This window comes from Acanthochromis polyacanthus, chromosome 16, assembly GCF_021347895.1.
Source record: "Acanthochromis polyacanthus isolate Apoly-LR-REF ecotype Palm Island chromosome 16, KAUST_Apoly_ChrSc, whole genome shotgun sequence".
Lineage (NCBI taxonomy): Eukaryota > Metazoa > Chordata > Actinopteri > Pomacentridae > Acanthochromis > Acanthochromis polyacanthus.
The window spans coordinates 26,167,311-26,192,563 of NC_067128.1; the positions used below are offsets into that span (position 1 = coordinate 26,167,311).

At 40.2% G+C, this 25,253-nt stretch overlaps 1 protein-coding gene across 1 annotated transcript; it reads right to left on the minus strand.

Moving 5' to 3' along the window:
• Positions 1-1,116: 1,116 nt before the first annotated feature.
• On the minus strand, positions 1,117-24,621 carry meis2b (Meis homeobox 2b). The gene is made up of 13 exons (XM_022206703.2): positions 24,220-24,621; positions 23,614-23,846; positions 22,941-23,082; positions 22,640-22,690; positions 22,299-22,349; positions 22,029-22,175; positions 19,222-19,336; positions 11,778-11,917; positions 8,443-8,519; positions 4,610-4,668; positions 4,201-4,290; positions 3,509-3,582; positions 1,117-1,801 (listed from the first exon to the last, which is right to left on the minus strand). The coding sequence occupies exons 1-12, from the start codon at positions 24,229-24,231 to the stop codon at positions 3,524-3,526; spliced, it is 1,176 nt and encodes a 391-aa protein (XP_022062395.1). The 5' UTR covers positions 24,232-24,621; the 3' UTR covers positions 1,117-1,801; positions 3,509-3,523.
• Positions 24,622-25,253: the final 632 nt, after the last annotated feature.

A 25,253-nucleotide genomic window follows, 5' to 3' on the forward strand; every position in this document is an offset into this window, starting at 1 on the left:
CATGAGCCACACTCGAAGACGATTTTAAAAGACAGACGGCCTCGTATAGAAGCCAGGTACAAAGCCAGACTCCTGCCTCACAGCAATCTGGCCCTAAACATGATGTCCTTTTATCAAAACGCACATATATTACAGAAATGATATTGTTTGTGAAGTGGAAGCTAAAATGGTAAATATAAAAGAAAAACAGACAGCTTGTTTCATTTGAGGAGACTGAGATAATACAACAAAAGGATCCTATCTGCCAAATTAAAAGCCACCTCTCAGAGAAGCCTACCACAAAATACGATGCTGGACACAACAACAAGAACAACAACAGCAATAATCGTGTCATCATTGCTATGGATGGTTATGGATTTAAATTCATATTTATCTATAATCATGACAGTACATTTAGACCTTCTCCATTTCTCCATCAGCCTACTGTTTTTCTGGTCAATACAAACCGCAGAGGATTGTTCAGGCTGACAGTGATAAATGACCTCTCGCTGGTCCATTGGATCCATCTGTTTATTGAAAATGTGTAGTGTCCTTATGTATGTCGAGCTTTCTGCATCAAAATTTCAGTCAAAATGTGCACCAGCTAGTGTATGTTTTGACTGACAATAAAGTGGCTTTTCTATTCTATGTATTTTCTCTTGTGATACTGATGAAGAGCCATGAAACCGGTGGGCATAAGCCTTAAAAATCTAAATCACGTGTGCTTCAGTTATAGGGATGAGGTTTATTCATGTTTTCAGCAATAAAGTGACTCCCCCGCCGCTTCTCTCTCTCTCCATCACATCCACGCACACACAACCCAGCATTACAGGCTGAACATTTGCTAAAATCTAGCGGCCGCTGCGCCTCCAACTTGGCGTGATTTCCTTGAATTTTGCAGCCGATCATCCATCATTTCTGTCTCTATCGAATACCACGAGACAACTGCAATCCCGTCTCCGACTACAGCTGGCTACGTGACCTGCTCCACCGAGGAAAGCTGCTGCTTCAACCACTGCCCCATTCACTGACCGTTCTTGTCTGGATTTTTAAAGGAGGCTGCGAGAAAATAGTGTACAAACCACGAAGAGAAAAACAGAATAAAGAGATGCAGTGCACAGAGAACAGAAACAACCATTCAGTGATTTTGTTTATTATAAAATCTTACTTTGAGTCGGGAATTTTAAAAAGAACATGTCGATGGTTGAAGCTCAGTCTAACTTCTAGTAATCGCAAGCACAAACATGGAAAGAAACAACCGAATCAAAAGCACAAAAAGCACAACAATTAAAATCGTTAACCAGCCCTCCAGTTTCTGAAAACATCGTCCACCGTGTTTTATTTTTCTTCTCTGCTTGTTGGTCCTAATTTAGGAGAGGGCCTGTGTGTGATTTTCTTTGTACCGTTTCATTTGGAGGGGGTGGGTGTATTTCATTTCTGCTTTTGGGGATGAAGCTTTACTGAGCAAAGTAGAAAAAAGAAAAACGATGTAAAAAATATAAATAAATTAATTAATTAAAAGGAAATTGTGTATCATTCTGCCTTGCTTTACTATGGTCCTTGGTGATCCTAAGTCCTTGGTATTTTTATTTTCTGTGCAGCTGCTCCCACCAAGTTCACCTAAGTCGAAGTTCGCTGGCGACCACTGAGGTCCGGCCTGTCCATGGTGATCCTCTACAGGTGTGTGCCATGCTGGCTTGGGCAAAATGAGGTGGGAGTGGTCAGGCTGTTGTATGGTCAGGTGGGTGTGACTTGCAGTGGCAGTTCTGGTGCTGAGCTGCACAGCCAGATGGAAGTAGATCCCTGAGCCAACACTGGAGACCTAGACATTCAGGACAGTGGTTTAACACGCATTAATTCAGGCTTAGTCCAAGACTCAGCTAGTCATCACCATCAACCAAGTTTAAGCACACCTCAGGTTAAGATTTTTCCCCCCTGAAATGCAAAGCGATAAAATTATATCAACTCAGGCTGTACCAAAGGCTACCCAAAATTAAAAACAGTAGTAGTTGAAGTAATTTATATCATCTGGTTTCCAGGTTGTTTTGTTGAACTGAGTAATGGCAGTGATTTTTGTGCCACTTGCATGCACACCCACTTCAAAAAACAGGGATCATTTGTCTCTTTTTTTTTTTTGAACAATCCTTCCAGAAACATTACATTAATGCATGCAAAAGTAAGTGTAGCCTAAATGTTTCCAATTTTATGGAGACTCCTCAGATTTATCTTGAAAGCCCTAATCCAGACTTTGAGATAAAACCCTTCATCCATAAACAAATCTTTTTTCTGTTTTTGTTTTACCTGTTTTAGACAATATGAAAGCAGATAAACTGAACCCATCATGCACTAGATAAATCTTGTGTCTTATTGATTCATGATTTTTAAGTGAATAACATGTCTGGATGAAAAGTTTTAAGTGGGATTTGGTTTTAATTTTACAATTCTGTATTTTTTTTATTTTTTTTTTACAGAATTATACTTTTATTTCATTGAAATTGTGTCTTGAGGAACAAATGAAGTGTTTTGAGATTAAATGAATTGAATCCATGATAAATTACTTTCAGATTTTTTTCTGCTGTTGTAATAAGTCTCACAAAAATATGATTTAGATTTTTTTTTTGCTATTGCATTTTGAAATCACAAACATTTAAAGCTTACATTATTAAGCATATGATAGGGCCAGTTATTGCGGCAGAGAGGAGAATAAAATGGCCCAGATTCAGGCACGTATTCGGTAGTAGCTAAATGTTATGGCTCGGGTTTTATCGTTCATTTGAATCACCATTTTACTCCTAACATGGCCCTCATCATTCCTGCAGTCCGGAGAAGATTTACTGCCATGTTCAGCATATGGTCTCACCACACATGAAATTAGGGGAGGCAAAACACCTGACTTTAAAGATTAACTACTGTAACTAGTTAATGATCATTCAATGAAAAACAATTATATTAACATTCTCTGAAAAATCTATAGTTAGAACTGAGTATATTTAGATGAAGCATCGTGAGCTTCTGTGTGAACTTCATTAACAAAGCTAGGGGAATAATCAGACTGAGAAGAGGGGGCTGTGCTGTTAAAAACTGGGCCCCGATAAAATGACAAAAAAAAAAGAGCAAATGCAGCTCCTATTTACATATAAGAGCTCTATTAATCAAGGTAAGTGTCATTACAGCGGGGCTCATTGAGCAGTGGCGAGTGGGTGTTAAATAAAATTCTCTGTGCTTGGATGCCTGTGGCAAGTGATATGTCTTGATTTGAGAACTGTCAGCAGTGGTGTGGAGCTGATGGAAGCTGGAGGGGGAGGAGGGGTAGTATTACCCCAATTCTTAATCAGATTGCAGAGACAGCAGCGGTGGAGGAAAATAGAAAATGGAGGAAAAGGGGGACAGACTTATGGAGAAAAAGAAGTGGTGTGAAGCTAGAGTAGTAGAGGAAAATGTTTTAAACTACACTCGGTAAAGTTAGTGTGAACGGACAGCTTTTTATGGGGGACAGTCAGCTTTTACTTCACCGTGTTGTAATGCTCACCTCAGTGGAGTGAATTTACATGTAGTGCCATTGTCCATCCATCCCCATATTCATACCCATACCATTCATTGGCCCTGCAATGAAAAAAAAAACATTTTAAAGACCAACAACACGACAAACAGGTTACATAATGACAGCACTTCACAGTTTTGCTGAGACCATCGTTCTTTACAGCTACTGGCCACATCATCCTCTTGTTCTTTAGATAACACAGTTTGGATAGCACAGCACAACATGTTCAGTTGATAATTGCTTATAGACAGCTGTAAGTAAGAATGAGCTTTAGGCTGGTTGGCTTACATTTATTTACATGCATGTACATGTATCCATGTGGATACATTACACTCTACATTTTACACTCATCCACCAGCCTGTTCAACTCACACTTATTTTCTGCCATGCTACAAAAAAGACCAACTACATCCTGCATTGGAACTGAACACTGCCACTGGATGTAAACGATGAAATGCAAAAATGGCATTAAAATCATCCCCATTATCATCATCATCATCAAAGTAATTCTATCCTACAACAGGTTGATTTGATTTCAAAAGTTCACATAATTAATATCTGAAAGAATTGAATACACTGTTCAGTATGCAGTTGTCATCTCTCAAATTGTACAACCAGATTTACAAACACACATAGCACTATTTTGCCCTTGATGTAAATGTAAATGAGATCTCAGTCACCTCCAGGTCGGAGACCCATGTGCTGTTGCCCATCAAGAACGAAGCCTGCCATTGGCTGGCCATCTGGACTATAAGCTGTACCCTGACTCACTGTGAAAGGAGAGCAGAAACAAGACTTATAGTGAACCTGCTGTCTACCACTTGAATTCCAATTCAAACACACGACACACAGAGACAGCTTTATATTGTGTACCCTTTTCTTATGAGTAAAGATTTCAGACTCTGAGGACTTCTGACACAATCTGTTTCATACTGAATACTGTTTTAACATGTCTATCTTCTGTAGTTGCTGTGATTCATCAAGTATTATCAAAAATAAACCATAGTTTGCATTTGGATTTACGTGATTAGTATTTTTAAGGTGGGGAAGTATTTAGTACACTGAACACTAAATAAAGTGCACCTTTACCTGCTCTGTTGGACTGGTCAATCATAGGCTGGACTATTCTTCTCCTTGCATTGATGAACCTGGAAAGGAAAAATGTAAAAAATATATGAACTCCTTGTTGAACAATTATCACATAAAAAGTCACTAACTGTTGAATAGCTTAAAGAGAAAAACTGGAGTGTGGACTGTGTGTCACCAAGAATGTCACTAATTAGCTATTAAGTATATAATTATGTGTGTGTGTGTTTGTATGTGCATGTAGGTGTGATGAAGAAATTACTACAAAAGAAATACAACAAGGCATTGCATAACACCACTGGTCAGTGGCTGACAGACATGAAAGCAGACCACAGCAGTGTCCCAGAACAAGTCCCAAGGACCATCATAATAGCTGACATCCAAAAACAGTGTCAACAATGAAGAGATGAACAGCACCAGGCCACTGCCAAAAACCTGCATTTGCACAACATTGCGGCTCATGTGAGGGACCATAGTCGCTAAATACATGAGCAGGGCACAGAAAGGAATTGGAAATACCTGTGAAACTGAGTACCAGCTACTGGTTGACAGAGCAGTCACTCAGTACTGAAAGATGAGAAGAAACACTGCGTGGATTGACCATAGGAAACCTTTTGACTCAATGCTGCACACGTGTATGGTGAAGGTCTTTGAGCTGTACAACATCAACAGGACAGTAAGAGCTTTCATAAAGATCTCAGTTACCCTTTTCTGTTCGTTAACCAGACAACAACTAAAAAGGTCGGCTGCACTTGTAAATGTGCATCCTGCTTGCTTATCTGTAAAAGTTGCATTGACAATCTTACTAGGTCAGACATTTCCGTACCGCTTTCAACATGGCACAAGTGTGAACTGAATCTTTGCATTAATAAACAGACATACACAAACAGCAGTTTGTATTTTGAAGCTGTGTGATGTGTTTCAAAGAAGGATTTTCCACACTTTTAGCATCAATATTTCTCTGAAAACATCAGAGAGAGGCTTGATACACCGTTTTTGAACAAAAATTACAAAACACCTTTTTCATGCACTTTGCTTTACAATTTCAAATGTGTTAGGCAGCACAATTAAACCTCCATTATAATAAAACCTTAAAGTGATTAAAAAAACAGTCACAGAAACAAAAATGATGATACCAATAATGAATGTAATCCATGAAGTGTTTTTCCTACAGCTGTTTAAAACTACTGGCTCTGAGTTTCTGAGTTTGTTTAGCACCTGCAGCACAAGACAGCAGCAGGATTCATGTGTGTGTCTCCAAAGAGATACAGGTGCACACATTTGCACACTGAACGACAGCGTGGGTAGCTTAATTAAAATGTTATAACTATAAATTATCACAGAGAGCAGATCAGTCCAGACCAGGACAATATACGACTCATTAACACCTACACACGTGGACAAAATTGTTGGTACCCCTCAGTTAAAGAAGGAAAAACCCACAATTCTCACTGAAATCACTTGAAACTCACAAAAGTAACAATAAATAAAAATTTATTGAAAATTAAATAATCAAAAACAGCCATTACTTTTGAATTGTTGATTAACATAATTATTTAAAAAAACAAACTAATGAAACAGGCCTGGACAAAAATGATGGTACCTCTATAAAAGATTGAAAACTATTTGACCAGAGTGACATGATTAACTCAGGTGTGTCATTTAATTGACATCACAGGTGTTTCCAAACTCATAATCAGTCAGTCTGCCTATTTAAAGGGAGACAAGTAGTCACCCTGCTGTTTGGTGAAAAGGTGTGTACCACACTGAACATGGACAACAGAAAGCGAAGGAGAGAATTGTCCCAGGACATCCGAAAAAAAATTAGACAAACATCTTAAAGGTAAAGGCTATAAGACCATCTCTAAACAGCTTGAAGTTCCTGTGACAACAGTGGCTCATATTATTCAGAAGTTCAAGACCCACGGGACAGTAGCCAACCTCCCTGGACGTGGCCGCAAGAGGAAAATTGATGACAAATTGAAGAGACGGATCGTTGGAATTGTATCCAAAGAGCCCAGAGCAACCTCCAAAGAAATTAAAGGTGAACTCCAAGGCCAAGGTACATCAGTGTCAGATCGCACCATTCGTCGTTGTTTGAGCCAAAGTGGACTTCATGGGAGACGACCAAGGAGGACACCACTGCTGAAAAAAACTCATAAAAAAGCCAGACTGGAATTTGCAAAAATGCATGTTGACAAGCCACAAAGCTTCTGGGAGAATGTCCTTTGGACAGATGAGACCAAACTGGAGCTTTTTGGTAAGGCACATCAACTCTATGTTCATAGACTCAAAAACCAAGCATACGAAGAAAAGAACACTGTCCCTACGGTGAAACATGGAGGAGGCTCAGTAATGTTTTGGGGCTGCTTTGCTGCATCTGGCACAGGGTGTCTTGAAAGTGTGCAAGGTACGATGAAATCTGAAGACTATCAAGGCATTCTGGAGAGAAATGTGCTGCCTAGTGTCAGAAAGCTTGGTCTCAGTCGCAGGTCATGGGTCTTCCAACAGGACAACCATCCAAAACACACAGCCAAAAACACCCAAGAATGGCTGAGAGAAAAGCATTGGACTATTCTAAAGTGGCCTTCTATGAGCCCAGATCTGAATCCCATTGAACATATGTGGAAGGAGCTGAAACATGCCATTTGGAGAAGACACCCATCAAACCTGAGACAACTGGAGCTGTTTGCTCATGAGGAGTGGGCCAAAATACCTGTTGACAGCTGCAGAACGCTCATTGACAAATACAGAAATCGTTTAATTGCAGTGATTGCCTCAAAAGGTTGTGCAACAAAATATTAAGTTATGGGTACCATCATTTTTGTCCAGCCCTATTTCATTGGTTTGTTTTTTTTAAATAATTATGTTAATCAACAATTCAAAAGTGATGGCTGATTTTGATTATTTAATTTTCAATAAATTTTTATTTATTGTTACTTTTGTGAGTTTCAAGTGATTTCAGTGAGAATTGTGGGTTTTTCCTTCTTTAACTGAGGGGTACCAACAATTTTGTCCACGTGTGTATGCTGATGATCAGATACCCCGCTGGTATGATAACCTGGAAGGAAGAGATAGAAACCACTGATATCAAGACAATGAACCTCTTTACAATGCATGAAGGGTTTCACCTCTTGTACAGCACCGTGAGGCTATACATTGAGCGGCAGGATGGAGGCCGAGGATCCAGGAATACATCATGAAGATGTCCCCCAGCGATGATATAACCAAGCAGCTATCATCGTGCATAGAAACATCTGCGCTCACTATGGGGTGGAAGTCCCAGGATCAAAATGAAAGACACCTCCAAAGTTGGTAAATAATATCAAGCTAAGATCCCATGGGAGGTGAATGTGTCCATCCCAACACAAGAAGCTTGAAAAACATCAAGGGATTTGGAAATGAAGGCAACAGTGATGGTGATTGGAGCACTCAGGATTGTAACTAACAAACTGGGAGAATGGTTTTAGCAAATCCCACGAACATCATCTGACATTTCTGTCCATATACTGTGCAGAACCCAGGCCTCTGTTAGAGGACCTGAGCTTGAAGGAGACATAAGATCGCCCACATAGAACCACATACACATGTAGGGCAACCATTTTCAGGCTGATAGCAAAGAGCTGTTGTTCTTTGACAATAAAAAAGGCTTACTTTCATTTGACTCTATAAACTAACCAAGGTTAATATGACGACAGACTATGTGATCTAAAGTCAAGTAAAATTTATGTCTAAAATGTATTTCACAAACAGGCATCAATTGTGTGTGTTACTGTGATAGCAGTTCAATGTTTTATGGCAATGCAATTGCTGAGATCCAGTTTGTAGTGACTTACCAGTTGTTTACTTGAAGAATGGTGAGACCTGTGTCTTGTGCTAGCTGCTTTTTTTGTTCTTCTGAAGGGTATGGGTGCTGTGAGGAAAAAAAAAAAAATTTAATAAACAATAACTAAAGAAAAGCAAAGTACAAGGCTTTAACCAAAAACAGTTTTTACTGATATAAACTTATAGGGGCAATTAGGGTACTTCAAGGGAAAATTCCTGTTCAGGAAGTATAATAGCATTCTGTGAAAATCTCTGCGCACGCACGCACGCACGCACGCGCGCACGCACGCACACACACGCATACACACGGAGTTAACCCTCCCTGGCCTCTGCCTTGTCCTCTGTATTTCAGACAGTGGGCAGAGAGTGGCAGATGGCAGACAGAGGTGACCCATGTACTGAGAGCAGGGTCATGGGCCTGTCTCCATTCTGCTGCTGACAGACCATATAGCCGCCTCCTGTAATCATCAGTGAAGGATAAGATTCCACTCATGAAACCAAAGGCTTTTAATGTTATAATTCTAAATCCATGTTTCAATATCTTTTATGGTTTTTGGCACAGTCCAGAATTTTCCTTCAGCTAGTGGGGGTCTTCAGGTAATGTCAAAAAATAAAATAAAAAAGTAGCTTGTTCAAAACAAAATTGTGCTTCACAGTGCAAGTGTCACGGCCTCTGCCTAAGCTCCGCCTCCTTACGGCCATCCACGCCTCTGCCGGTGTGTCTCCGGTCTGTGCGGCTCTCTGCAGCTGCTGATCAGCATAGATTGGGTGCAGCTGCAGGAGCCGCACACCTGCAGCTCTTATCACCAACTGCTACAAAGACCGGCTTCACAGGGCAGTGGTCGTCGGATCATCTTGTTTGTTTCCACTCTCTGAGGCTACAGTGAGCTGCTGGAGCAGCTTGCGTTCCCCACAGAGTAGGACCTTGCAGTCCTCTTTGAGAGGGGGGTGAACCCTGGGTTTACAAAATAAAACATACTTATAAAAAATATAAATTATACCATATCTATAATGAAAACAGAGCATATAAACCAGCAAAAGTTGCATTGGCACCACCCAACAAAAAAGAGGAAAAAACTCCACTGTCCATCCCTCTGTAGGTAGCATTTCCCACATGTGACCTCCAGATGAAGTCATTTTGCAGCTGATATATCCAACAAAATCACTGCAACACCAACCTTAGTTACCCTTAGCTAAACATGTTATATATTCTTTTTGGTATACTCCGGGTTGCTCAGAATTTCCATCAGCTACTGTGAGTGGCAGTAGAATACAGCATGTTGCAGAGGAGTTTGTGTAAAAATAAATAAATAAGAATGTCTTTTTTGTGTACCGCCTCCAGGCCAGGTCGATATTGACAATGAGAATTAATTCTCAACTAACTTTCCTGGTTAAATAAAGTTTAAATGAATAAAATAAAAGTCTTACAATCTTAAACTGATTACTGACTTAATCCCCCAAATTCCAATCTTTGTATATACAATTTCAACGTGAGAAATTGTTTTCATAAAATAATCCTGCCTTGAAATGGCTTAGATGTTATTCTACACTATTCTTTCCTCTAGAATGTACAATTTCAAAGTGAGAATGCTCCACCATAACATTGATTGCTTGCTTTGGTGATATGTCTCGTCCCAGAAACACTGTATGGTCATGTAAACAAGGTATAAAAAAACAAACTTGATTTTCGTTTTTGATTTTTTGATCTTTAATGCAAAAGACGTCAAGCAACTTTTAATGAAAGTTGTTTAAGTTGTTGTCTTTCTCCAGAAGCCAAACCAGATGCACCATGATTAAAATTTGAGAAACAATAAAAGGGGAAGACCTGTCCAGGGTGTCCCCTGCCTTCGCCTGAGTCAGCTGGGATAGGCTCCAGCACCCCCCGCAACCCTATGAGGATAAAGCGGTGTATAGGGAATGGATGGATGGATGTAATAAAAGGGGAAAACTTTCAAGGGCATCAGTAGTTTTTATGGCCATTGTGTAGAACTAAGATTTTATGTTTTTCTGCTGATAACATGGAGTCAGTAAGTTAGCAGCTTATTTATTTTTGCAAATATTTCCGTACAGGAAAGGGGGGTCGAATGCTCATGTTCCTCCGAAAAAAATGTGTTCACTCTTTAATTACCTTCAAAAATGAAAACAAACCTATTTTCCTCAAAATTAATTCACAAACTGACCCCTAAACACAATGGAAGAGCACTGAATTTCTGCTTAGTTTAGATTTACATGTCAACAAGCAGCAGTGAGCAAAACAGCTGTGCACATGGCTCATAAGTGTGTGTCAAAGTTTTTAGTCACTGTGTCCTCCATATGAGTTCACTTCACACTTTTATTTGACTCTTACATGACACTTGTGACCTTCAGCAGGTTCCAGGGTTGGCATCAGTGTTTGAATGTACATAGATGCAGGATTACACGGAAACTTACAGTTATGCCCAAGCTAATGGGATGATAGCGAATAATATAATGAAGCTTTCACAGCTGTTTTCTCCTCGGGGGGGGGGGGGGGGGGGGGGGGGTGTGTGTGTGGAGGCGGGGGTATTTAAGGGACTTCAGAAGCGATGACAAAAACAGGAGGGTACAGCTACTGGTGCACAGAAACGCCCCTCACAATCTTCCAACTGCGGGCCTCACACTGCAAAGTCTGACAAAGCATAATCCTGCTCCTTTCACCCTCTCAACGACCGATGTTCAATGCTTGATCGCTTGGGTGTTGCAAAAGGCCTTTCAGATGCCAAATTCCCCTTGCACACTTTTCATAGGCACATCCTGCCATGGTAAACACTTGTGCTTAACAAATTAGGCTTGACAAGGAATGGGGAACAGAGAGGGGATAATTCAATTATCCTCCTTTTTTATCTGGAAAATCTAAAGGTGGTCTTTGGAAAGGAGGGGACTACTATGAGTACAGGACCTGTGTGGGCCTTTCACAAAAACACAGCAGATCTAAGCACATCAGCAGTAGAAAGGAGATGACAGTAGTGTCTTTTGGACCTTGGATTAAAGGTAATGATCATTCATAGGGACTTCCTCAACCCTCCTACAGAAAGAATCAGCATTGCTGCTTCTGAATGGAAGACCTCTGATGTCGATTTCTGTTCAAACCCTGAACTGCTATTTCAAAATCGCTCTTAAGACATGAGTCTTTGCTCCATTTCTTGCAATTAAATAAAGACGAAATGAGGCATAATTTCAAACAACAAGGGTGGGGATTAAACAACATTATTTCTAGTGTGTGAAATCATCATAGGCTTACTGTTACAGAGAATAAAGATGAAAAGATTTATGAAGTCACATCTGGATGTGTTTTTTCTGGAAAAGGATCTGGGGTAGGTTACTTTACCGTAAGGTGCTGGAATAACCATGCTCTCATTATATTTGTGGCCACTTTGGGGAAGATGCCTCGTTTTTTCTGTCTTTTCTTGTCCTGGTCATCTTCGTCTCCTGTACCCGGTGATGCCAGACTGTTGTCAATGGCCTCCCCTGCAATCAGAGATAAAGGGAGGCATGTCATGAGAAAGCTTTAATGCAGCCCTGTCTCCTTCATCCTTCTTCACAAAACCATGCCAGGAAAGGGCAAACAGAGGAAGCCTTCATTCCTCTGTGGCACAGCAGCACAAGATTCTTGCTCCCACCTCTGCTTGACTCCCTGCATACTGGATAATGAAAAGGAGTTTGTAGTGTGGTAGCTCAATAAAACCAAGTGCTATTAATTCAATCTGAGCCACGCGTTTGACATGTGGTAATGACTGTGGGAGTCGTGTGCCTGACATGAAATAATGAGTGTTCAAACTGCTGTCAGAGTGCTATATACTCTTATTTATACATGACCTCTATTTGAAATAAAACTAATCATGTCCTAAGAAAAAACAAAAACAAAAACAAAAAGCCTATACTGTGAACAAAGTATAAACTCAATGACATGAAAACCCTTCTCAGGGTACTGAAGCAGAATGAGGGGGCTGAGTGTGGGTGCCACAATTGCATTCCCACTGACTGCCACCCCCACCCCCCAAACTTATCACCAACACTATGTGTGTGTTGGATTGTTTGCAGCACAGCATCATATTGGCCATTAACAGAATTTCAGCAGGAAGTTGACATGGAATGGGGCAAGAGCTTTCCTTTAAGTTAGGATTTCCACCCCTACAAGCTAACTCACTCCATCTCACATCACACGGGGCACTCTGCTCCATCTCCCTCTCTGCCATTAATTGTGCATCAGCCAAGATGATTTACTTTTAACAGTGGTAGTTATTTTCCTTGCCCTCAGGGCAGAGAAGCCTTGAAAGCCTGCCTGCAGGGCATGTGAATAATGCATCTGAGAGACTCCTCCCCTGAGGCGGGACAGGAACCCTACTTTTCTTAAGATTTGCCCTAGCATGTCTTTTTGTTTTTAGGGAGGCATCAATCAAACATAAAAAAAACCTCTCTGCTATATGAGCAATATTCATGCATAAATTGTCCAGCTAATAAATATTGACAATAAAAAGGATGTGTTGTAGGCTTGGGGGCTCTGGGAGTTGTGGGAGTTTTGATGGATGGTGTCCAGTTCTGAGTCACAGCATACAGAGTTCATACTGCCTGTCCCCGACTCTTACGTTGTCCTCCATCTCTCATATAGTCTTTTGGTAAAGTTACTTTTTTCTGGGAGTAGGTTTCTTGGGGATATTTTAAGGATATTAAAATGAAGTCATTCCACGTGGTGTGACAGCATGGCATGCATTCTGTATCATCTTCACTGCAAGTTTTACTCACTGATTCAAGATCAAACTTCAAATCAAACAGACAGACCTAGCATCTTTAGAAACTTTGTTATCTTCATACATAACCAACATAAAGTTTCAATAACTATTTGTTCTAAAAGCTCTACGAAGAAGAGTGGCCCAACTTTTTAACTTGTCTTTACCACAATGTAAGTGCTGAACATTTAATGACTAATATATCAAACCAATCACTTAGACTAAGGTGAGATAAAGAATGGTGATGTAATAATTTTAACTAGCTACATATCAATGTGAGTACTTATATTTGCATCAGAAAATGGACACAAAAATGATGACACTCATTGTAACTTCAGTTGTATATTTGTTTGACTGTCCTGAAAAAGCCTTCAGGAGGAAGGGCTGCTGCACACCAATTTCTAGAACAAATTAAATTATTTTGTTTCAGCCTCTCTCAATAAGTCTGACCAAAAGAATAAAGACAAACTAAATGGCGATTCAGTCATCAAGTTAGAGTAAAATTAATTTTTAAAAAAACAGACAACATAATTTATAGTTGCAGATGAAAGCCCTACAAAGAAAGAAAGAAAGAAAGAAAGAAAGAAAGAAAGAAAGAAAGAAAGAAAGAAAGAAAGAAAGACTGGCTCAGCTTAATGTTTAGGAAGGCATGCTTTTCTCCCCTCCACCCTTTATCCCCAACACTCCGCTCTGATCCATCTCTTCTCTTGTAGTCTCTTCATCCTTCCTTCTTCAGCTCTAGAGAGGGGAAAGCCGCGGGGCAGATCCTCCGCGACACTAATCGCTTCTGACTGTTCCCCGGCAACTTGGCCAGTCTAAACAGTTTGTGACAGTGAAGTCTCTAAGTCATACACCCGTACAAGTCTCCCATGCACCCCTCCCCCCCCACCCCCTGCCCCCTCCCCCCCACACACACTCCCTCCACCCCCCACACACACGCACACACACACACACACACACACACTCAACTCCATCCCCATCCCCATCCCCACCCACCTCCCTCTTGCCTGTCAGTGTCTGCACTCGTGACACTGGAGGGGGTAGGTTGAAGGGGGAAGAGGGAAGAGGGAAGAGGGAAGATGGTGGGCATTACTGCAGGGATGGCTGGAGTATTGCCCTGGGGCTAAGATGAAAAAACACACAAAAAGACAGCACCCTAAGATATGAAGTGTAGTCTGCCTATCCTTTTTTCCCACCTTCACCTCTGCTTGTATTTTACACTAAGATCTGTCCAGCTCATGTTGAATCATGCCTCTTTATCAAACCCAATAACTGCAAACAATGCAAAAAATATTTATATTACTTTGCAAATTTCACCAGCATTTACTAATGAATGCGATAAAACAGCTATTATGTTGTAAAAAAATATTATCAATTTAAAGGAAACATGTTCTGACCAATGGAATGCATTACTCAATAGAAGTAGAGCTAATTGTCTCTACTCCTTTATTTCTTACATAAATATTTAGTCTTCTACCTGTTTCACTATCGTTCTCATTTTTTAAAAACATGATAAATCTATTAATGTATATGTACTGTGTGTATGGACATATTTATATTACTGTGTGGGTGTACACTATTTTGATCATTATCATTATTTCATACTCTTCAGTAGAAGTAAAGAGATGGTTAGGAGATAGTTTGGAGATGGTTTGCAATCAGTATACAGTATTCTGCACCAGTCAAAAGTTTGGACACACCTTTTTATTCAGTGGTTTTTATTTATTTTAATAATTTTCTACATTGTAGATTAATACTGAAGACACTAATGTTGTGAAAGAATATATATGGAATTATGTAGTCAGTAAAAAGTGTTCAACAAAGCAGAATGTATTTTATATTTTAGATTCTTCAAAGTAGCCCCCTTTTGCTTTGATGACAGCCTTGCACTGGTACTGTGTATATGTACAAAGCGCCATGTATACATTTTTGAAATTGCATTAGCATTAAAGGCATTATGGAGGATGTTTTTTTTTGGTTTAATTTGTCTGATTCACATAAAATGAATATACTGACCTTTAGTGGACTTGTATGTATGGTCTCTAAAAGAATTTAAAAAAAAAAAACTGTGGACATGGCAGGACCTGAAAAACATCAGCCAATCAACACGCTCTGACCGAGGCGTTCGGTTTGCTCCCTTTCCTGTCAATCAAAAATCTTCCGGCTCAGGCCTAGTTACGTAGAGTACGTACGCCTTGGACTTACGTGTTTTGTGTATGTGTTGCTTTGGTATAACTTCGTAGTTAGCTGGCGACTTGTTTTGCTCATCTTTTTTTACATAATGGCAGATAAAGATCCAGGGGGACCCAGCCGTTAAAGACAACTTCACGAGTGCTACGCAAGTTTCTGGAGGGGGGCGTTTCTTCGTAAATGTTAAGAGGGGGGAGGTTAGAGAGGGATGAGGGAGAGGTTGTATGTGCGCATGCGCATGCTACGTTCAAAGTCGTAGGAAATTAAATCTCCTCTAATGCCTCTAAATGTTTGTGCATCAACATGTGAATGCATTTCTTGAAAGAAAACCCAAAAAACATTCATTATTAACTTTTTAAACTTACTATGTTAATAAGTTAAACATCTCTCAGTTAAATAAAATAATCTAAGCAGTGTCAAATTCAAGACTGGGAGACAGCTGAATTGAGTTTATAAAACAACCTGGTTTGTTTTGAAAAAAAAAAGTCATAATATTATTGCACTGGCAGTCATTTAGGACTCAATAACAGTCAAAAATCGCTTGACAAGACATTTTTTTGCAGATCTACACAGCCTTCAACTTTATGTTTTTTCTTATTATAAATGCCTAAATAAAAGAACCATTGATCTACACATATACATATACATGTTGGACATTTTGGATACCCGTTATTTATTATTGCTTTACTTTCTTATATTTATTTTTGCTTTATTTTCTTATTTATCACCCCCTCTGCTTTCTGTAGCTCAGCAGCTGGTCTGCTCGAAAACAAAGCTGCTGGGTGATGTGTCCATAAGATAGAGTGTGGAACATCTAGCAGAACTGATTGCTGCACCCCCGTCAGTGATGCAAAGCCAGCAAGACTGGTCTAATGAGTTCAGCGGGGCCCTGATCCATCATCAGTGACACCTCATGACTCCTCCCCTTATTAGATGTGATACACATCTCTAGAGTAGTCTGAAAGGTTTCTAACAAGGACAGAAACTGTGAATCCTCTACGTCAACACAAAGATAGAAAAGAAAATGTTGACTGAACAGTGCAACTGTTTGACACTGGCACCGCCACACGACAGAGGTAATCATTTAAACTGCAGTGGACCTGGCCACAGCATGGAGGTCATGGTAATTCTAAGAGCTTCAGTAGAAAGTAGCTGGACTACTTCTTTAGGCTCTTGAAGACGATTTACCTCTCAGGTTTATTCAGTTTTGACGGTGCACAGATGAATAAAGTGTACATATCATGTTTTTTGTAATCTGAATGAACAGACAGTATACAATTAAAATAGCACAATTCCTACCAGTTATCAGCACATAAAGTATCAAAATATGGGAATTCAAATAAATAAAAGTGTAAAAAAATTAAATTGTTGAACCAACACAATAAAAGGAATATTTTCCTTTCCTTCCATATACAGCATTCTCCATATCTCTTTCTCCCAGGCCTTCTCTTTCCAATCTTTCTGTCTTTTCCTCCTATTTTAATCAATTACTGATATCAACAGCATGACAGATGTTAAAGTGGCATTAGTCTCCTTTGTCCGGCTCTGGATCTGACAAAGAGACAGCACAACCTTAGAGATGTTCAACTTATTAACATAATAGGTTTTAGAACTTAATAATAGATGAAACGATCAGATATGTTTTTGGAGTATTATTTTTTTCTCACATTCCATTTTTTAGTGACAGTGTATGGGATCTTCCCCTCCCACTGTCTATTGTTTTATTTGGGGGTTTTGATGGACTTTTTAAGCTGTCCCCTTGTCCTACCGAGGCCTCTTCCAGACATTCCTGAGACAGCTCAGCCTCCTTTAGCTGTGGTTAACGGCAGCCCAACCCTGGTCCTCTCTGTATATCACTCAGCTTACAAGGCAGGCAAAATCTGGCACCTTGTAAAGGACTAGCAACCATGAGCTAAACCACTAGCCACATAGTGGATGGATCATTTCCCTGTGGTTAGCCAGGGCTGAGAGCCACATCACCACCACTTTCGTATTTACAAATGATCGTGGATTTTAAAAGGTTTCAGTGGTATCCCACTTCAAGTAGCATGAGCACAATTACTCTCTGATAGGATTGTCATAGAATAGTTCTGCCCATTCATTTTCAGAGCCAATACTCTTAGTTTTTTAGTGATTTCGATCTAAATCTATATTCAATCTTAGCGCTGGTGCTGAATGCTGGCTCTGCATGTAATTTGTGTATTGTAGTTTGGTGCATATGAATACATTTCCTGTAGAAACAGGTTTTGCTGTGAGTTGAGGCTTAAGATGGAATGCAGTGACCTTTTCAAAGCTATGTTATTATGCCCGATGGTTTGTGTTTATTTGTTTTGGTTCAAAAGCTCTGGATTATGGAAGAAAAAAGAAAAAAAATTGTTGGAATGACTCAAAATGTTTTGGCAAGGCAAATTAAAGATAACAATGAGGCGGGAGAAGTGTCTATCTGGATTTGGAGATGACACTAGGTAAAGGCACAGGATTTTTAAGTGCAAAAAATATGCAATATTCACTGCTGGAATGAGAAAAAACCCCAAACCTTAAATGTTCAATTCCTTCATGAATTAATTCATCTGCAACCACTAATTAAAAATAGTCGCATCTGAAGTTAAGGTAAAAAGACTTCAGATTTCAGGATTTTAAAAAAAAGATGACTGTGATCCTTGCATCCGTACCTACATCAGCTTACATATGGAAGCATGTCCTGTGAAAAATCAGACTGTTTCAGTTGGCTGTTTTAAAACATCTGACGAGATCTAGATGAAAACATTTGTACAACTCAAAGGAGGCCATCTAACTTTTACAAATATAGTCATCATGATACACCTCTAACTGTCCTTTGTATCCTTTCAGGTTGTGTAATTGACTTTTCCCTGGCATTGGAGACCAGGTAAGAAGCAGAAGGCAGCATGCAACAAATCCTGCAGCAGCAACCATTCTACCATTCATCATTCTGCCCTCTTCTTTTCCTTTTGTTCCTAACCCATAAAGTGTCCTGCCCTTCCATCCCTACGGGGTGGATTCTGCACCCCTCATCCTCCATGCATTTTCTCCCAGGTTGAAAGGGCACAGACCTCAGGGTCTCCCTCACTGCTTAAATAACCCAAAGGAAAGAAACTATTTACACTGCAACCTTTCTCAGCTCACCTCTACACAACTTCGGAAACATTAATAAGTTAATTAGGATTTACCACAACACAAATGTCATAATCTCAGTGGATATTAGGTGGAGTTCAGAAGTCAAGATGATTTTCTAAAATCCTATGTGTACAGTCAAAGTAAGATTCTTGATCCCTTTCTCATTATCATATAATCCTCTGAGTTTCTCTTGTCCTCCAAAGCATCCTGCTATTGTTCTCTTCAGTGCTGTGCTCATTGCTGCCTGATGGGCAGGGGGCGGAAAGTTGCTATAATGTCCATTCTATTTTTACTGCAGCCAAAGGGGAGAGAAACAAAAACAAGCCATAAAGCCCTTATAGCCTCCAATTAGCACATCAGAAATCACATTAAGGGCAGGACACCACTGTCACAGAAAAAGGATCAGGGCTGGATAGCATCAGAGAGAGACAGCAGTAGAACACTGAGCATGAAGTTGCAAGCACACTAAATAGCAGCTCTGTCACCCTGTGAGTGTGAATAAGAAACACGTTGTAAAGCACTTTTCAAAAAGTTACAGTTAGTTACAGGTAGTTCCTGCAGGAGTACTCCTCGGTTTACTTTTTTTAATAAACTAAATTGATTAACTTTCTTGAAAGGATTCCCTCAAGTCACCAGGCATCAAAGCTCATGCCTCAGAAGGGAAAGAAGTCAAAGCTTTGATATGAAGGAGAATCCAGGAGACACTGCGAGCACTCTTACCAAGTTCGCTGATGTTGTCACCACTCTGGGAGACGTGTCCCCCACTGGATGGTCCTGGGGTGCCCACGGAGGGAGTGGAATGGGTGTCATCCATGTCTCTCCAGGACGCTGGATTCTGAGAGGTCAAGGAGAGGTCCGCACACCAGGGAATAAAAGATAAGGAAAAAGAGCAGAGGAAGAGAGAAGGGAAAACAGATGAGGACGGTCCAGTAAGGTCCAGTTGATGCAGCTTTTCCAAAACACAAAGACAGCAGGCATTATTAGCATAGCAAAGCAGCAACCAAGTTGTCATAAATGTGAGACAAGAACAACATTACCATTTTGTCCAATAGGGAGGTTTAAGTAAAACCACAGAAAGAGTACAAGCAAAAGTTTTTGCAACAGCTTAACTCTGCAGTGTGAGGACCTTCTTGGATGTTTCCATGACCAGTGTTGAGGAGAAATGCTGTATTTATTGGGCTGGCCAGCCTGGCCACTCAAACATAAGCCCAAACCAAACAGCAGATCTCCCTCTTTAGCCTCTCTGCGTCAGCTGTTTGCCGGATGGTGATCAGATGAAGAGCTTGGCAGATGACAACAAGAAGCACAGGGACAATGGCGCAGTGTGAATGGGTCCTCTCAATGATGGACCCTCTTTTCTTATTAAGCCACACAATAATTACAACTCCTCCGTACACACAGCTATTTAAAGAGGCATCGTGTGTTTTCATGTTTGTCAAGATAAAAGACATTTCCTACTGCCCATCTGTTAAAACCTAATTAACAGGAATGGAGCCGAGTGTACAGACAGGAGCAGCTTGTTTATTAGGTTCATACACAAACGAAGAGAACTGAACCATTGATGCTTATGTTGACCTTATATAGCAGTTCTGTGCCTCATACTGGCATCCATTCCTTTGCATTACTACATCAAATGACCAGAAGCAGTAAATGTAAAGATTGTCGTCAAAATTTACACAGCAAAGCATATACAAGCTTTATGTTACAAAGCACAATAAGACCCTTCTATATTTAAAGGATCGAATGAGAGCAGACTTATTCTGTGTTACCAGTAAAGCATAGGCATTATTTATTGAAATTAATGGACTTAATTACAACATTTAAGGAGGAGTTACAACCACTTTTAGTGGATAATCCGCTACTCTAACGTTTTAGATACATTTTACACTATTTCATACTCTTGCATAGAAAGAAAATTTTACAAATATGACTTTTGGTTTGGGAACAAATTTTTGGGATGAATGAGCTGAATTTTCATGTTCAAAGCAATGACTGATGAGCAAGCTCCCTTTACTGTTTGTTTTCAGATCATGTAGTTTCTTCTCTGTGAACTCTTAACATGTTTCTCTCCAGTAAATGCATGGACACATATTTAAACATGCACGAAATGTGTATATTCTGTTTTCTGAACGTTTATATTTTGACAAGTCTTTGACATTGTTGTTTGCCGGTAGTGTTTATATGCGTCTCAAAAAATTACAGCATGGCGAGAAAGTTCCTTTTTCTTGTGTAATTTCATTCAAATAGGTAAATAAAAACATTTTCCATATTCATTAAATGTAAAGTACAATCATTTCAATACAAAAGATACACTAGAGAAATTTAAAATTTTGGACAAGTATGTTAATTTATATGATGAAGAATTAGTTGGGGGCTGCACAGTGGCTTGGTGATGAGCACTTTTTCCTTGCAGCTAGAAGGTCTCTGTTTCACATCCCGGCCTTCCCAGGATCTTCATGCATGATGTTTGCACGTCTCCCTGTTTTCTCTGGGTACTTCCTCCCACATTCCAAAAACATGCTCAGGTTAATTGGCAACTCTAAATTGTCCGTTAGGTGTGAATGCTTGTCTGTATATCTAGCCCTGTGATAGGCTAGCAACCTGTGCAGGGTGTCCCTATACCTTCACCCTGGCTAGGCTGCAGCTCTCCTGCGACCCCAATGAGGATTAAGTGGTGTATAGATAATAGATGGATGGATGGATGGATGGATGGATGGATGATGGATGGATGGATGGATAACTGGTTGCGGCACCCTTAAAACAAATTACTGTATCAAAGCGGTGTGCCATGAAAGTGTTCAGCCTGTGGCACTGCTGAGGTGTTATTGAAATCTTGGTTGCTTTGATGGTACCCTAGAACTCGTCTGTATTTTTGGGTTGGGTGTTTCCCATCTTCCTCTTGACAATATCTCATGTTCGGTTCTGGGTGTAGGTAAGGTGAGTTTGCTGACCAAAGATTCCATTGTTTGGTCTGTTTTTCTCTGCAGCAGTTTGTATATTTACAGGAATTATTTACTTTCAATGTGCAAACTTTATATTCATATAAAAAAAATCTAGCCTTCTACAGACCCCCTAGAATCCAGCTATAATAGTCCCATTGGCTAATGAACACCAGACTAAAAGCTCAGCAGCAAACACAACACTGACACCTGCACTCCATACTATACTGATCATCTATCTGCTTTTCTGTTTAAATAAATACATAGTAAAAGTCTAATTAACAGATGAAATATGATTTAAACAAGAAATCTAAACTTGATTATTCTAAACAGAGCGGTTTTCCATACAGATGTCTTCATCTGAGGCTTTAGATAACTGCCTCAACAGCATCACACAGCAAAACTACACCCAATACAAGCTTTCAGAATATTACGGTGAGAGGCATCCACTACTTACAATATTTAGAAAAAAAGGTGTTCTGACCATCAGAAAAAAATAAGGATCACACCCGGCCACTGACTCCTCAGACAGATAAAGGTAACTGACAAACGCCTTCCTAAGAATTTAGAGGAGACAGAGTGACTCACGTGATCTGCGAGGTTGGTGGAGGATCCTGAGAGGTCGTCATAGTCCGACTTGCAGACATCTCGTTCCTCTATGACCAGGTCGATGGGCATTTTACCTTTGAGGCAGCTGATGTACCGGTGGCAGAAGTTATCACATAACTCATGAACCTGCGACAACACACTTTCTTTTAAATCATCCGAATTTCAATTGAACATCATAAAATAATTCAAACGTGCATTTCAAATGGCTGTGCCGTCACAGGTGAGGGTAAACAGAACGACATTATTTACCTTCTCTAACTCCAAGAGATGAAATCGTAGAACTTGAATCGCTTGAATCATCTAAAAAAAAAAAAACAGGATTATTTTTATTTGTAAATCAAAATTAAATTATATAACAAAACAAAACATGGATTTAGAGACGCTCGGGCTACAATAATATTAATGGCTGTGTGTTTTTGCTATTTTACATCACACAAATATTGGTTTTATATTGCAACGACAGCCTAAATACGTCCTGAAGGCACGAGGTTGCCCGGGGCAGGCTTGTACCACCCCGCTGTGAGAGAAACACAAGGCAGAAAACAGCTGAGAATCAAAGGAGAGCGAAAGAAAGAGGAGAGAGTGCTCACCAGGTTATCCAGCTCTGGGTTGGAAGAAAATAAAGGCTTTTCTGCTCGCATCTGTGGAGAAAAGGGAAATGAAAGGCCTCCGTTGACGTTTCCCAACTGATACTGATTTTTGATTTCCAAAGGAATAGAATAAATTGGACTATAGTGTTTCAAAAATTCATCACAGAGATTAAATTATGGCCTCGATTTGACTCATGACATGTCGGAGTTTCAGTGCAGTGCTAAAGATGCTTTGTCTTGCTTCTTATCGGGAAAGGCTGCTTTATTTCCACTGTGTGCTGCTCCCTTCAGCTGTTCCTACCTGTTTAGCAAACACGGCTATATCTTCATTGAAGGAGTCGGAGGAGCACACGTCTCCTCCCGCCACCCCGGGCTCTCTGGGCGTGCAGGTAGCCAGCTCACACTTCTCGAACACCAGAGCCAGCAGAGGAAATAAAGGGTGGCTGCAACACAGGCGAACAGGCCCGTTTGGTTGGATTGCAATTGTCAAGCATTAACTTTAGCCTACACATCCAAGCACTGACAGACAGCATTTCACACCGATCTGGGCGAGTTTAACCTGAAAAAGTATGTATTGTTTGTTATTGCAAGAGAAAACAAATGCACCGTTTCTGCTTAGAGATTTGTGGCACTTATCGACGATGGAGGAAAAGAAATAAAATTTGTTTCATTCTACTGCCAGCAGGGGAAAAAAATCAATAAAAAATAGCAATACATAAATGTTGGAAATGGCTTAATGTCAAGATTACGCTATGGAATTACTTGTAGTGGGAATTAAATTAATTTTAATCTCGGCCTATGCAAAATGTATGTGAAAAATCACTGTCTTTATGTTTAACAGCTGGATTAACTCAAACTTTTGTTCAAATTTAAAAAAAAAATCAATATTTAATTTACAATTGTTTTGCCGCCCCATAAGAAAACATTCTTGTTATTATTCTTTTTGTTGGTGCTGTTTCTTGGTATTTCCGCACCCGTAAATCTGGTCCTTGTCTCTCTTCAGCGCGTCGTTCACGGCGCTGCCCATGCTGCCGGGCAGGAGGCTGTGCGGTGCGTGGGCTCCATAGTGCTGCGTCGGGTGCGGGGGAGGCCCCTGGTTCAGGTGGTGGACCTGGGGCAAGGGCCGTGGGGCATGAGGGTCTCCGTACATTGAAACAGGGACTCCCACTCCATCCATCGCACCTCCGTAATGACCGAGCTCATCATACTGGGATGAAAGTTGAGGACAGCGTTAGAGCTCGATCTGTGGCGGAAGACAAGCTGAGGAAACTTTTCATTTAAATTCACAAGACGAAAAATGTCATAGTTTGGCTGTCAAGGTAAACAACAATACTCCACAACTGTGTTTCATGTGTTCAGGTATTAGACCTCACATGGCAATTACAGTTCAGACTGTGCGTCACTGTAGTGCAAAAGCATGCGATCAACTCTTTTTGCATTCCGCGACGTATTTTTCATGTATTTACTTACTGTAGGCAAATATTTTTTTGTTTTAAGGAGTAAGCTTATCTGTGAGGGACAAGAGTAACATTGCGTATACCATTTAAATAATGGCAATTCAAAAAGCATCTTAAGCATACCCTTTGCGCCATCCCCGTGCAGCTTCCAGACGCGCAAAGAGAAGTTGATTAAAAATTTTGATTTAAAAACTTTTAAATCCAGTTGGAAATTCTATTCCTGTCGTGTTCTGTGACATGGAGTTAGTCAAAACTGGTCGAAAATGATGCCAAAAGATCAAAAACAGATAGAAAACAGCGTCTGTCCTCGCATTACCAAGAGTGCCAAAACGCGCAATGACAACTGACAAACAGGTTTCCAGTGACTCCTCTATGAGAGGATTAAAGATAATCTGTCAGCTCTGGATGTTTGATAAAGTTTTCAGTATAAATTATCCCTCTCATAAGAAGACGCTGAGGGTCCGCGGATTAGTCATCAGCCAAGTGTGTCCTCATATCCATAGCTCTTCGTGCCTACAAGCTCACTGTCCACAAGTCGGCTGTAGAGCCACTTTATAGGATCGCTGCGTGATGTTCTCGGCAAGCTGATGACGGAACGGGGTGGCAAAGGGCGGGTGCAACCAGTAACTTATCTTTGAGAAGTGTATGTGTTGTAAAACATACTTTCAAAATAAACCTGGTCTCCCAAAACGTAAGTTCTCACCATTTGAGTGAGATGCGGAATACACACATCACAATACATAATCCCTCCTGCGGTGGACAGTCACTTCAATGTAGAATCTACAATTAGCTGTCAACTTCAGCATAAAGAGTATGCAATCTATATAAAGACAGCATAAAAAATATAGAATTAATGCATTAAGATGTAGTGAAATATCAATGTTCTTGTGCAGCATAATATCAAATAGCTGTCAGTGGACATCCTACTGTCGCATGCATTTGACCAGAAACCTCCAGCTGCAGCTGCCATACAGTTCTTATTTATTAAAGTGGATTCTGCATTCCATGGAACTGACGTGTTCTGTTGTTAAACTTCTTTGGCATAAAATTGTGGCATATTGCTCACTGTGTCGGAGTGAACTGAACTCTGCATACTCCTGAAGGTAAACTGACTACCTGGAAGATAAGAAATATTAAACCTCTTTAACAAGAGTGTG

What these genes read in the sequence shown, in the direction of transcription:
- meis2b (XM_022206703.2), bottom strand. An exon ending in CCACCAACCTCGCAGATCAC is followed by an intron (nt 19,337 to 22,028) that starts GTGAGTCACTCT and finishes TTGACCTCTCAG; the next exon opens with AATCCAGCGTCCTGGAGAGA. An exon ending in CATGGGTCTCCGACCTGGAG is followed by an intron (nt 3,583 to 4,200) that starts GTGACTGAGATC and finishes TTTTCATTGCAG; the next exon opens with GGCCAATGAATGGTATGGGT.